This window comes from Lepidochelys kempii, chromosome 7, assembly GCF_965140285.1.
Source record: "Lepidochelys kempii isolate rLepKem1 chromosome 7, rLepKem1.hap1, whole genome shotgun sequence".
NCBI classification, from domain to species: Eukaryota; Metazoa; Chordata; order Testudines; family Cheloniidae; genus Lepidochelys; species Lepidochelys kempii.
Genome location: NC_136386.1, coordinates 95,986,209 through 96,001,516, shown reverse-complemented (window position 1 = coordinate 96,001,516; position 15,308 = coordinate 95,986,209). Strand labels below are relative to the sequence as shown.

Here is a 15,308-nt window from a genome sequence, read left to right as displayed (position 1 = left end):
CCCCTCTGTATTTGCTGATAGAATTTATTTCTAAAGTAAAATTTTAATTGAGATGCAATCTCTCAGTTAGAATAGTGACCCAGGGAAGGAATAGACAGCAAGTTACACATCTTACTTTGAATTACTCCTGTCTGAGGAAAGCAAATAAGACACAAAATTCTCCCCATTTTTATAATGGATTCAATGTCACTGTGTGATTGTAAATAAAGGCAGTATTTGGCCCATAGTTAATACAGTTAGTGCTTAATGTATTATGAAGTTCTTAAATATAATCCAGCTAAAAATGGTGATAAAATATTTAGGATCTGTGTAATATACCAATGAGGATTTGCAAGACTGTTATTGCTGAAGTAATACTTTCTACTTACATAATACTTTCATTGGAAGATGTCAGAGCCCTTTATGAACAGAAATAACATCAAAACACTCAAGTGAGTTTGTTACTACTATATCCATTGCACAGGTGGATAAACCAAGGTATAGAGAGGTTAAGTGAAAGTCGCATTACAAGGCCACAAGGAGAACCCAGGAATCCTGACTCACGTTCTCTTGTTCTAACCACAAGACAACAGTTCCATGCTAGAATTCTCCTGTTCTTCACAACTTGAAATTCTAACACTGTTTGAATGAAGCATGTCCTTTACATTTTATATAATTAGATTTTTTTAATATGAGTACAGGAATTTATATAGTACAGCTCCCATAACCAATTTTAGGAATTCTGTTTCTAATTTTCTGTAACCTGTTCTGAAAGTTGAACATTTACATTTGTATGACTTTCAACAGACAGCACCTATAAATATTATAAGCTTCTCTAGTGCAATAAACACTAAGTTGTAAAATATGCCTTACGTGACATTATTTTTACGACATTTTTGTCTATTTCATTATTCTGAGATAAATCTCTCTTAATATCTAGCCAGTTGCATGGTAATTAATCTCTAAATTCTCACAAATCTAAACATCATTTACATTTTTTTTTATCTGTAGATTGAAAGTTTATAGGACAGCCATGGCAATGTAATTACATGGTCACAAATGACCATCTGTTGTTACAATTTTTGCTTGGTTATTTACCTTGCAGATTGCACAGTAAAAATGATAATGAAAAATAGAGTTTGTTAAATGAGTTATTAATAATTCTGTTATGAGTAATAATAACATGAGGGCTGGGGACTGGACTAAATGACCTCTCGAGGTCCCTTCCAGTCCTATGATTCTATGATAAGCTACAGGAATTTTTTAATAAAATGCAGTGCATATGGTAGTTATTTCCTCTCATGGTATTAGGCCAAATCCTGAGTCATTGTAAAGCATAGTCACACTGTGCAGCTAGAGAAATCTAAACAGATCCTGAGACCCCCACACACATGCCCCCAAGGCACCTGCATTAGGTTCACTCATCCACATAAGACCATGCCCGTCTATGGAGAGTGTCAGCACCGTACTTCACCAAGGGTCCAGGGATGACACAGAGCTCACTGAGCGTGCATACAGCTTCTCTGATTCCCTGAGAGGAGCGGATTGACAGCAGGGGAGATCGAATGGACTGAACAACCCATTAAGGGGATATTTTAGCTGATACCACAGGTTGAACATACTGTCCATTCGCAGCCATTGTTTCACCACCACCACCCTTCCTAACCTCCTTGCCTGCCAACATACACCTGTAAAAAAATCATACAGAGCCCTCAGTCCTGATACCTGTCTCCTCTTCTGACAGCTCTCTGGTATTATTGCTGCAGCAGCGTTGACGTAACCTGTAAGAGGCCAGTACTGGAAAGAAGGGAGACCTGCATATGGCTTCTCAGGGTGTCTGGGAGCTCATTTATATGATGATACCCAATGGCCACTCAAGCAGCTCCACACGAGGCCCTGTGGAGTGGGTGCACACAATGAGTGCAGCCATCGTTAAGATCAGTCAGTCCAGGGCAGAACCTTTTTAAATAGCCATATTTGGTTCAGGTGTCCCTCAGGACTGTGTAAGCAGGAATGAGGATTGGCTGAGCCTTTTTTTAAATTCTTGCAAGCACAACTGGACCTGGGCAGAAAGAAAAGAACACTGGTATAGAACTATCCGATCTTCTTTCCGATAGGATGTATCTGAAGAGGATGTTACCATAACATTGCTTGTTAATCACACATTTTGTAAAGATGGCAGTTTCAAATGATTTATCTCAAAGAAGCATTAAAACAAGTTAACATATATTCCATTGGGGATATAGTTACAGTACCTTCAATGTCTCTCCCTGCTTTACAAATGCAACATAAATGCAGCCCAGGAACAAAGGAAAGGACAGAGGGAAGTCTGCATTGTTGTTTTATAGTGCAATGCTTGGTGGAAAATTCCAAATGCAGCCTTTTCTGATGGAATAAACCTGGAGTCACTGCTCTGAGTGTTGTGGAGTGAATCTTCTCCTAGCTTTCTCACCATACTCAGCTCCACACCCCCAGCACTTTCTTTTGCACATGACAAAACCTCATTACAACTCTTTCACCTAAGTGAAATAATAAAGTGAATTTCCTTAAGGCTCTACCTCATTAGCAGATGTCTTTGCAGAATATTTGAGTTTAACCATTGCTCTAACCCAGAATTAAGTGTCTCACAATGATCCCAGTTTAGGGAGAAAGAGTTAATGGTATGAACAAGGGCTGTTTTCTGCACTAGGCCACTAATTCATCTTATTATATCCTTGAATGTCAAGTAGTTGAACTAAAGAAAAACAATTACTTCCCTCTGTGGTACAGTATTTATTTTAATCTGAAATCCAAACATCTAAAAATTCCTTTCAGACATAAAAATCCCTTCAAATGGTTTACCTCATTTTGCTACCTATTAGATGCTCATTATTTGTCATTTGTAAAGAGAGGAAGGATGGTCCGCTGATTAGAGTGCTGGCCTGGGACTTGGGAGACCTGAATTCAGCACTCTAATCTACCCCAGTCTTGCTGTGTGATCTTGAGCATGTCTCTCTGACTCTGATCTAGAAATGGACTTAAGCATTGCAACATTATGCATAACTTTTAAGTACCTAGAAAATCATAGGAACAAGACTGCGATCCACAAAGCCTGAGTTAGGCACCTAGGTTTCCTGTACAATGAGTGGGGAGAGACAGGCAGGCAATCCACTCATTGTATAGGGAACCTAGGTGCCTAACTCAGGCTTTGTGGGTCACAGTCTTGTTCCTAAAACAGCCAGTGAGAGATGCAGATCATCGGATGAGATGGGTATGTCCTAAACCCCTCAGAGATATGTGCCTAAGTCCAGGCAACAGGGAAGCGCCTATCTCTGCCAGTGATCTGTTTCTCAGGGGCGTGTCCTAGGCTATAGAGCAGGGGTCGGCAACCTTTCAGAAGTGGTGTGCCAAGTCTTCATTTATTCACTCTAATTTAAGGTTTCACGTGCCAGTAATACATTTAAATGTTTTTAGAAGGTCTCTTTCTATAAGTCTATAGTATATAACTAAACTATTGGTGTATGTAAAGTAAATAAGGTTTTTAAAATGGTTAAGAAGCTTCATTTAAAATTAAATTAAAATGCAGAGCCCCCCGGACCGGTGGCCAGGACCCGGGCAGTGTGAGTGCCACTGCAAATCAGCTCGCGTGCCGCCTTTGGCACGTGTGCTATAGGTTGTCTACCCCTGCTATAGCGTCATTCTCACTCTTTCTCTGGCCCAATTAATATTTAATTATTCAATTATTTAATTGACATGGAACAATTTCAGCAGAAAAGACTGAGAGAGAGACCCACATCAGTATATCCCATAGTTCAGTGGTTAGAGCACTCACCTGAGAGGTGACAGATCTTCTCTTCAAATCCCTTCTCCTTATCAGTCAGAGTGGGGACTTGAACCCGCGATCTCCCACATCCTGGGTGAGTGCTCTAAGCATTAGTCTGAAGGTTATAAGGAAAGTCTCCCTCCCCCTCCCCCTCCCCCTCTGTTTTTTGTAGATCTAGTATCCTCAATCTTTATCCTTTTCTCCATACTGGAAACAGGGCCCATCATGCAAGTGTGTACATCATCTGTACACAATGATGAACCTGAGCACCACATCCACATCGTGTTTAAACTACTTAATTTTTAATCTATTTGTTTATTTGGATTTTTATATAGCATCTGTCCATGTGCTCTAGGCCCAAATCCAGTAACACAATATACACAAATAAACCCAAACCCCACTCAGCACCTTAAACAAGTAACCCATTAGGACTTTCAATACCCACCACATACATTTGAACTCCCATATCCTGAATCTGGATTTGAGTGAGGGTACCCTTACAAACACTTGACATAGTCCAAAATGAGGTGTAACAAACACGTCTGTTCTATTGAATACATATTTAACATCAGAAAAATCTGTCCTCTAATCCAGTGTTTATGGAGTGAAGTAAGGCACAAACAGGCAATCAGGCTAGATTATGACAATAGTACCTTCTGGCTTTAGAATCTATGAAAAAAAAGGCACTGTTGCCCTCTGACTTGAATATAGTAGCTGAATGCATTCACCCAATCTGCACTGAGCATATTTTATGAATTCCTGCATATATGTCTGGCTAAATAATAAGTCTGGAGCCACCATCATCCTTCAAATTTACTAGCCATTCAGGGCCTGAAAACATGTTCTCCTCTATTAAAGGCAGGAAATACCAATAGAGTTTTTAATAGGCTTAGTATTTAAGAGGTTGCACAACAGCTAATAATATGTATGGTCTCTCTTCCTTGTCAGCATGTTTTATCTGATGTTACTGAAGGGGACTAATCTCTGAAAGTTGGACATTGTATAAAGAAAGTTGGGCATTGTGGGTAGGGTATGACACAGAAATTCTATTCTGGCCTCAATTCTGTTGCTTCTTTGATAGTGCAGTGAAACGGTTGCTATTTTATTGTACTATTTTATTAGGATCCACATTAATTTATATTGCTGGCCATATCTGTTGGTACATCAATAGGGAATGGAATTTTATCATCCCATATGTTGTCTGAACTTCACACATTTGTATATACTGACACCAGACTCATCCCTCATGTGCGTGCATTTGTTAATATATATTTTCTAGATATATTTTCTGAATAACCATACAATACACAGCCTCAGCCCTACACTGAAATAACTAGAACAATGTTATCAATTTAGTCCTTCATATTTTTCTGATTCTTTCTTCTCATTCCCGCCCCCCTTGGATTCATACTAGTTCTCACTGTGTCCCTGCAAAACTCTTCTGTGAGCTGCACATGAAATAAACCCAGACAGCACTAGCCACTGAATTGGCAACATCTGCCAGCTGATGGTGCATAGATGTCTCATTCTCTTATTTCTGCTTCTCTCACCTCAAGCGACAGCCACTATGAAGTCCATACTCTCCCCTGTCTAATGTGTCAGACAAGCCCAGGAAAAGAAATGAATTCCAACAGCCTTTGCCTTGATTAATATTTGCTGTGTATATATATAAATATTATGATGTATTATTAAACCTAAACAAAATTCATGTTTTTTCTTTCTATCAATTATTTTGTTTCAACTTAACCAAAAATGGAACTCTAGTTTAGATAAATCATTATAATAGGTTTGTGTTAGCTTTATTCAGTAATTCTCTGTATTCCTTAAAAATGTATGGGCTTTCCAATTATAGCAATATTTTACTTGTCACAGCAAAATGTCAGGTTATTGCTTCAAAAGTAACCTCATTTTATATAATCAGATGGAGACTTAGCTAATATAATAAAGCATTGTAGATTGGATAAAATTCCAATTACTATTTCCATAGTAATGAATAACAGTTACTAGCAGAGTAAACATGTTAGCATCTTAGCGTTGGTGTTTTTGTTTTACTTTTAATGATACACACAGCACTTTATTGGAAAGATCAGGACAGCCACACTTTTAGGTTTGTACTTCCTTTTTCTTTTATTTCTGTACTAAGTACTGTTTTAAAAGATGCAAAACTTCTTCATCTACTTTTGGCTATGGTGTAGCTAAAATGGCCAGTTTTAAAGACACCAAAAATATTTTTTCTTAGCATGCCTGAGATGCTAGGATCCTATCCCAACCTACTGATAGGTCATTTCATCAGGTCATACATGGCTGTACCTAGCTGAGAGGGAAAAGATATACCGCTTCCACAAAACTTACTAAAATTAATGCTGATAGTACAAATTCAGACAAAACGTTTGCCTTTTCATTGACCTCAGACTTGAAATTTGCATTATATGCAGCATAATTAGCAAGTAGTGGCAGGTTCCTTGCTAACAAAACGTTAAGAATCAAGCTAATCTTCCATAAGCTTAAATTTGCACATTCAGTGAGTAGCCACTAATGATGCTCTCAGAAAACACATTTTATGTGTTCTGATTTCATAACACCTTACTGGGTGTTTCAGATATTAGCAATTATAATTTAAACATTAGTTTAAGTAAGAGATGCCACCTGCTTTTTAAATCATTTTAATTCTCTTGCACTGATTAGAAGTAACCAGAGAGATGCAAAAATGTTGTTAAGGTAATCACAAATTCAGTTCATTTAAAATAAAATTATTCTGGTTTACTTGTACATTTGTACAATAGGCTTATGTTACAAAGTATTTTTGTTTTACTGGCCATTTGCCGATTTCTGTAACTATTACCCTCTTGTTTTAGGTTGGCATAGTATTGCATTATTCCACCCTCTCCACTATGCTATGGATCGGAGTAACTGCAAGGAATATTTATAAGCAAGTCACAAAAAAAGCTCAGCCATGCCAAAATAGTGACCAAGCTTCTTATCCAAAACAGCCATTGCTCAGGTATGGACTAATAACATTAAAGGTTGATTTTTTTTATCTGAGTGCCTAAGATTTGTTAACAATTCTAACTCTTTAAATAGTCTGTTGCATTATTTGCTGTCATCTTCAGTTGTGAAAACTATAGGTAAGACCACTGAAAACCTGAATCCCTCAGAGTACTACAGAAATGTCTGTTAAATATGTGGAAAAATCTGCCACTTTGCAGCAGTGGTTATGGCTAATTCCACTCAAAACACTGAAATATATAGAAGTTATATACAGCTAGATTCTGATTCCCTTATTTATGCCAGATAGCACCTACCTCCCCAATGGATCCTGTTGATTTCCTATTGAGCCAAATACCATGGCCCACTTGTGGAGTAAGGTACTATTCAGTGATCAGAAACTGGCCCATAATGGCCTTCACTTTCCCCTTATGCCCACAAATCTTACTCATGCTGTTCTTCATTCCATAGAGATCTTATGCCAGTCCTCCCACCACCCACCTCACCCCACACCAGAGATGATCCGTCACTACTTGAGAGATTGTCAAGATGCTCAGTAGAAGAGGCCATCTGGAAAGAATTCTTCTGAATTTACAGCAGCTGTAATTTCAAAAGAATTCTCACCAAGGGGGCATAATTTCATGAGAACTCAGTCCAAAATAGTAAATTCTGTACAAAAATGTCTAGAACAGCATTTTTTACTGAGAACATAAAATCTGTTGTATGGCCTTGATAGGCCATGCTGTGTGAACATGAGCCAGACTGTTAACATTATATAGAAATATGCATTGTGCACATGTTCTGTAAAAAGATTTGTTTTATAACCCAGACCCCATTGAATGAAATCTTTATTACCGTCATTAGTTCTCTGCTTTTTAAAATATTTTCTTTCCAAAGACTAAATTGATTAACACTTACATAAAATTTGTCTGGTGGAAAGGAGAAGACTCACACTGAAGGTTGGCTTTGTGTTAGGTATAAGCAAAGGAAAATGTTTTTGTTGAGAGTGAGTGCTAATCTGTGATTTACTATACCATTCTTCACAGATGTGAATTTCAGTCATTCAGTTATTTGCTCATGGCAAAATGAATAATTGTTAATTTTCAAGTACTGCAGTGAGGTTATTAACGAAGAAAATTGTTTCAGGTTACACAGACCCAGTGTATTGTATGTTCTTCAAATTCAAATCCTGTTAGAGCTGGAAGAAAACAACAGACAATCAGGTTACAGAAAAGATTACTCTAATTAGAGCCCTTGTTCTGTCAATTGTATAGAGTTCCTCAGACAGTGAAAATAAATTGTAGGTATTTTAAACTTTGTAATAGAAACGATAGACCTACTTTTAGCTGTAAGAGCACATGTAAATAATTGTTTAATAGCTAACTAAATTTATTCTACAATTAGTTTTCTCACTCAGAGCATTATATGTCCTAGAGATTCAACCACTGAAATGTATGGTGTGATTCCATAATAGTTAGTACTAGTTTCAAAATAGTGAAGGATCTATTTCAAGTAGAAAATGGGCATGTTATGTGGAAAATTAAAAAATCCTTTAATTCAGAGAATGCCCAAACTCAGAATTAGTAATTGTTGTTCTTTTGGAAAGACAGATAATTTCATGGTCATTTTAATTTGGTTATTTTCAATAAAGTTAATATCTAAAATATTCTATATCATGTATCCAAAATATTTCCATAACATCCATTTGGTACTGCTTAAATTGTTACTATATTAATAAGAAATAGGTTTTAATGTTAATTTTTTGGACCTGAAAGCTGACATTGGCTGCTTTGTGTTTATGAAATATTTTCACATAAGTAAAGGATAATGAAATTTTTTCAGGACTGATTTTTTGTAAAAGCAAACAAATTACCTCAATTTTGGCACCCATAAATAATTGTGCTCACGTAAGAGAGGCTGAGTTGAGGCCCTTTTACTGCTACATATAAGGGCTGTCATTTGTAAAATGTAAATAATATGACCTGCAAAGGCAATTAAAAAAACTAGGAGGTAAATTGCTATCAGTAATTCAGGTTTATAGGTCTATTTTGGCTGGTATCTCTGCTTCTTTCAAAAATGTCTATGAGTGCATATCACATAAACTGCACAGTTTGCTGCTCTTCTACAAACTTTTCTTTCCTGAAAATGAATGTGTAGAGTTGACTGGCTTCCCAGTTTGCATATGGATGTTTTTACACCTTCTTAATGTACTTTTTCTATAGGAGACAAGAATATCTGTTGTGATTCACTGGAGGATTCTACTGCAGGAAATTAAAAAATAACTCAGTAGAACAGCATTTACCAAATATTTACCAAGAAATTTTAAAAAACCTAATGCATGTTTAAAAGGGCTTGATTCACCTTTTAAAGCAGTTGAAATAGGGGAAAATATTGAATAAATACCAAAGGGCCAAATTTTCAAAATGGAGAATCGACCTCTGTATGTGAAAAGACATTTGAGGTTACACATACAATTACTGAATTTATATGTACAAATAATCAAGAGTCTATCTTGCCACTTGCATGTACATTTTACCATTTGGGCATGCAGTTTTATACTAATTGTGTGCACAATTACAGGTATATATTTTCAGCCTAATTGTGCCATTTTAAAAAAATTGACTCATAAATATACATTTGACCCAGAAAGATATGTTTATTAAATTCAACAATGTAAAAATCAGAGTAGACCTGTTGTGGTTTTTATCAAGTTTTTCTCTTGTCAGTTTTGCAGTAGATGAGTCTTTGAGATTTTGCAATACCATTTTATTGCTTTTATTGTAACTTGAATTTTATAACTTCTTTTTCATTCTATTCTTTGTTAAAATACCACTTGCAAAAAGGTTTCTGCTTTATCACTATAGCATTTAATAATTTTAAAGAATTAAAGTAAATGACAAATAGTATCTGATGTATTTCCTTGTAGGGTTGTTTTTTTTAAAAAGCACATATTTTGTCTGCTTCTTGTCTGATGCTATGGGTGTTCAGTTGCCGAAAGAAATGCTGGCCATCTATAGATTTTTTTTCTTGTCATGTACAGGTACAGTGACCAAAACCAGAATGCTTTAGGAACCTAAAGGATATGCTTATTAAACTTGTACATTTTTGCTGAAACTCACTCCTCCTTGGCAACATTATTTTGAGTGTAGTGACTTCTTCTCTGTGTAGTTCAATGATTAAATATAAGCCCATAACTATTTAGTGAAAGAAACTCATTAACTCTTAGCATTCTGGCATTTTCCAAACTGCCCTTCAGATTAATGTTTTAGAATGCTTACAAGACATGAATTAATGAATGCTTCACTGAATTTTGTGCAATTAAATTCTAACCATTAACACTGCAAAAATGAAGTCATTGCTGTACATGTGTTTATATAAACATAGTTTGTGATGTGCTTCAGAGTAAATGGAACTATATCAATCTATTCTGTCTATGTATGGCATTTGTAAAGTGCTCATCACTGTCCTGAAATATGAGGAGTACTCAGCTGGCAGACGAAACTCCAACTCTTTGTCCTCTTCTAGTGGTTGGTTCTGGGCTTTGAAACTTGGCATCATCCCACTGTCAGGCATGGATAGGATCAGGTTGTGCACATGGTGCATATATGGGCTTCAAGTGTGGTCTCTTGGGACTGACCAGTTTAATTTGAACACTGCACAATACATTTTAGAGAGACGTAGGAGGAGTGGGGGGAAAATTGATCATTAAACAGCTCTGTTAGAATTATTACATTGTGGATGAGAAGAAGAATATTAGACTACTATAAACTGGGTTAGTGTATCTGGAAATATGGGTGTTAACCTGTATAATTATACTGATATGGCAGACATATTTATAAATGTATAGAAGGATTGTGTAGCTAGAGACTATTGCTAAATTTGTGTCATTTTAGATTAAAATAGAACCTCTGCAGTAAAAATGTGCCAAGCAAAGGTGATTATGTTCCATTCAGCCTTTGTGAATTTTCTGTTTCATTATTCTACCCTGGCCCTGCTTACAGTGTTCCTGTAAGAACTAATAAAAAGAGCTTAAGTTTAAGCAACTAAGAATAGTATTACAGAAGCACTTATAAATACAAATGTAAATATTCCATGGAAATAGTATTTATGTGTTTATAAGTACAAGTATACGTTCAAGTACTTTCAACTCCTGTATTCCCTGCAATTATTTGGTCAATATATGGACTACGGCCTAAATAATATAGTACATAATGGAAGAGAAAGAAAAAGAGCAACAATTAAATTTTATTCATATATGCAAATAAGCATGGAATAACAACGAAAAAATCTCTAAATGTAAATAAATGTATAAATTTATTTTCCTTAATAAATTTATTAATAAGAATATTACATACATTACAATATTACATACAGCATGTACATATGTACATATTATGTACAGCAATCATTCCATGACGTGAGCATTTTTCTTCAATAACAACATAATCTCAAACATATCCTGAAGACAGTTCCTTCTTGACAAAAGGAGTCGTCCAGTATAACTGGATACTCTTGCCCCAGGAGCAGAGCTTGGCTCTTTGATATTAAATTTGATAAAAAGCGTAACAACTGTTGATCCAGTTCATGCAATAGATCATTGGTCCTGTTGATCCAGTTCATGCAATGGATCATTGAGGAATTGCATCCCAAGAATTCTTAAGTCACAGTCAGAGTCAGATGCCCCTCTAATCATCAAAGCCATCAAAATTAGTGGCAGCTTTAGATGAAATAACTTGATCTACAGGCTTCAATAAGGTGTCACAACAAACCAGATCTTTTTTTTAAAAGTTCCTCTTTGTTTATTCTCTTATCCTGATTCTGCAGCTAATGCAACTTAAGAAATAGGTATGACACAGGAATAACAACAAATGACTTAGTACTTTTGTTATTCACCACTACATCAAAGGTCAAAATATGCCTGAACCATTTTCTAAGTCCCTCCTTCAAATTATCTACCAAGCAAGAACTGCATTTTGGAGAAAACATGTAAAGTCTGGATTTTAGCACAAACCCAATAGGCAGAACCACACCATAGAAAGACTCTGTTCTCCTCCCCCTGTAGTTTGTCTAGTGTAGTGGAAATTGGGGACATCATGTCCAACTACTCACCAAGAATTCCAGCTCTGAGTTGGAGAATTTTGGCAGCTGGAGATGCTGCATCACAATTTAAATCCTATTACTCATGTCATAAATGTGTGGAAAGCAATCGAATTCTGAATTCCAGCACACAGAGATAGGTTTGGGAATTGTTTTTCAAAGTGTGTCATTCACTGTCTCAGCAATCTTTGAGCTTTGGTGTGTAGTGCAGAGCACTTACCTGCCACACTTCTAAAAAACACACTTGTATGAGGAGTTTTTGGCGAGAGCCCTAGAAGCATCAGTAGTTGCTACCATGTTGAGTGTGTATGAAAAATAGGTCCTGTTTGGTGGCAAGTACAATATACACTAACAGTCAGCAGTATTGCTTGACAAAACTTCATCAGTACTCACCGGGCTACATATATCGGAATCTGGTGAGTCCACTTCCTTACCAGCATCATCCTCCATTTCTTTACCCGCATCCTCTTTCTCCTGCTTTCCAGCATCTGAAAACATACTGAAGGCTTTAACAAAATTGTTGCCATTGTCTGTGAGTACATCCGTTATTTGTATTGAGTCCAGATCAAACTGTTAGTGGATCTCAGTCAGTAGAGAAGCAATCTTGTTGCATGAATGTGTTCCAGCGAAGCATCAGAAACCTAGGGCTGCTGATTCTCTTGTTAGGTTAATTGGATCAGTCCAGTGGACAGATAACACCCAGGTTGCCTTCCAAAAAGGAAGACAATTCATGGACAACATAAGGCACAGATGCCAATTTGTTTTTAATTCTTTCAAGATCCAAGTTGTATTGTCCCACTAGCTTATGTTTTAATGTTTCTGTACATGTAACAGCGTGGCCTTGGGAATCATTTTGCGAAGTAAAGTGTGAAAGCCACTCCCTTCAACAATCAACAGGGGCAGCATATCACATAGCAAAACTGAGAATTAGCTTATCTGTTTTTTCTTCGGGCACTAGTCCATCGCAGAGTGCAAGTAAATAATTTTGTATTATTAATTAAATTAGTTCATTCAATTTTTTTGTTAGCTTTATTTTCCTCTCAAACATATTTATTATTTTCTCTTCAGATTTGTAAACCTTTTGAACACACTACAAAGCCTATCTCTTTACTTCTTTTTTTAAGACTGCTGGGGAGGGTGTGGGCTCAGTTTGTATGTTTAGTGGCAGTCCTTCTGTTAATGGTGTGTATTTTAATTGATTGGGTAGGTACCTAGAGCACCTAGGATGGGCACCTATAGTTGAATTTTAAAAATTTGAACAAATTAATTAATTAATTAATAGGGCCAGAGCGCCGCCCTCCCCCTCCCTCTTTGGAAAAGCTTGGGAATTGTTTGCAAGACAAACAGATCTCCTGGTTTCCTCCCCTCTCCCTCATTCGCTGGATGCCTGGCAGGGGACTAACCTTGCAAACCCTAGCTCACATAAATAGTCCCATTGCTGCTTGTCATCAAATACAGCCCTACTTGCTAAGCAGGCAATGAATGAGACCATGGAGCTTTGTCTTGTTCATTATGCAGTGTACAAAATATACATCTTCCAAGATGCCCACTGAATGCAATAAGGCATCTAGGGGTCGCTGCTTCAGACACTGCATTCCTACAGAGCACTTTACAGTATATAGCTCTTTATGAATGGGCAATATATCCTTCCTTTGCTAAACATCATATCAAGGTTAGCATTATTGTCATTAAAAATGTACATGTGCAATTTTCTGAAGGTTGTAACGCACCCAAATTAAATCAGTTTTCACCAGAACACTCAGAAGCACTTCTCAGTGTGCTCACTTCTCAGTGAGCACAAATTTAAATTTTCTTTGGCACTAATTTAAAAATAAGTGTGTATTTATAATTTAAGAACAATTAATGGGGAAATGTTCATATTGTCACTTTCCAAAAAATGACTAAACCATTTAACATAAACTTTTCATTTAAAAAATCACCTTTGGGCACAGTGCAAGCCTGGAAAATTTCAACTCAGAAATCAAAGTTGAGTGTATACTATGAATGATTGAAAACAGTGGGCTAGAATGGAAATGTTTAGGCAATTTTAATTCCAGTTGTCACTCAAACTTTCATACATGAGAATGGGTTCCTATACTCTGTGTGTGTGTGTGTGTGTGTGTGTGTGTGTGTACACGTGTGCGGGTGTGTGTATATATGTGTATATATATATATACACATACATATTTACACACACACAATATTGGCTGATATGGAATAGACTATCAGAAATCATATAATTAATTAGAAAATAGGATTGATCACAAAGAGAAAAGCTAATCTGAAAGCTCACTAAAAGTTACAGTATAACTTTAGATTTTATGTTCCTACATAAATTCCATTGGATTCTTCAGTTTCATCTAAAAGATGAGGCAAAAAGGCTTTCCACATCATATCATTATCACTCTGAAGCAAATCAACCACAAAACCTACTTAATTTCTAATCAAATCACTAAATTACAGATACTCTTTTCCAGAACCCACACTTATGAAATACATTAATATGCATCAGTGCTCCTTTAATCCTTTCGAGGATATAATGTTATCTTTAGTTCTCTCAGGTACCCTAAAGTCAGTCATTGGTATCCAGCTATATACATCTAGCACTTAAACTTGTCTACTGCATTTACCTTTTGCAATGAGAGAAGTCTTGCTAAGTGTCAAAGTTTAGAAAAGCTCCCCCATCACTCTTTGACATCTGGTAACAAATCCTTCACTAAACCTCTGGCCTTGCAGCTCAATTCTTTTCACAGGGCTCTAAATGATGCCATGGGGGGTCAGGTCCTTTACTTAACTTCTGGTCCCATAGATTTAGCCCTGCTTGTTTCAGTGTGCATCATATGAAGCAATGGAGGCATGGCTCGAATACTGACAAGCACAATATTTAAGTCACTGGCGCAAGTGGGTTTAAAGTTTTACAGCTATATGTTAATGCATTCACCAGGTTGTGACTACCCAGAGAGACTGGATGGAAGTCAAATTGGCTGCAACTTTTGTTCTATTGGTTTATTTGCTTATTCAATAGTCTTTTTTTGTTCAGTTTGAACAATGTGCAATAGTAATTACCTCACTGCAGAGATTGTGGGTCATTTAGGGCACATTATCAGGGCTGGGTGCCCTAAGGGTCCACCCTTATGACTAGCAAACCACATCCTTCTTATAGATCAACCCTCCACTCACTGCAAATTATGAATACTGAAGGCAGCTTCCCTGATCTGGCTGTTGTCCTAGATCCTAGTTTATCAGCAAGGATTACCAACCAAGGTTGTGGTTGTTTTTTTAAAAAAGGCCAAACTGGGAGGTGAGGTAAATATTGTGTAAGTTGCAGACCGGTGAATTGTTGTGAATGGGTATAATTCAGTGGAGTTGGGGAGGAAGTAACGAAAAGCAGCTAAGAAGTGGTTATGGGATAAAGCAGGATGAGCCTGAATCTAATTATGCTTAA

The 15,308-nt window shown here is 36.7% G+C and overlaps 1 protein-coding gene across 1 annotated transcript in view; it reads left to right on the top strand.

Moving 5' to 3' along the window:
• ADGRA1 (adhesion G protein-coupled receptor A1) overlaps positions 1 to 15,308 on the top strand; it is a 469,964-nt gene that overhangs the window by 412,760 nt on the left and 41,896 nt on the right. The window contains exon 17 of the mRNA XM_073353951.1: positions 6,637 to 6,782. Within this exon, the coding sequence (XP_073210052.1) occupies positions 6,637 to 6,782 (146 nt within the window). The remainder of the gene's footprint in view (positions 1 to 6,636; positions 6,783 to 15,308) is intronic.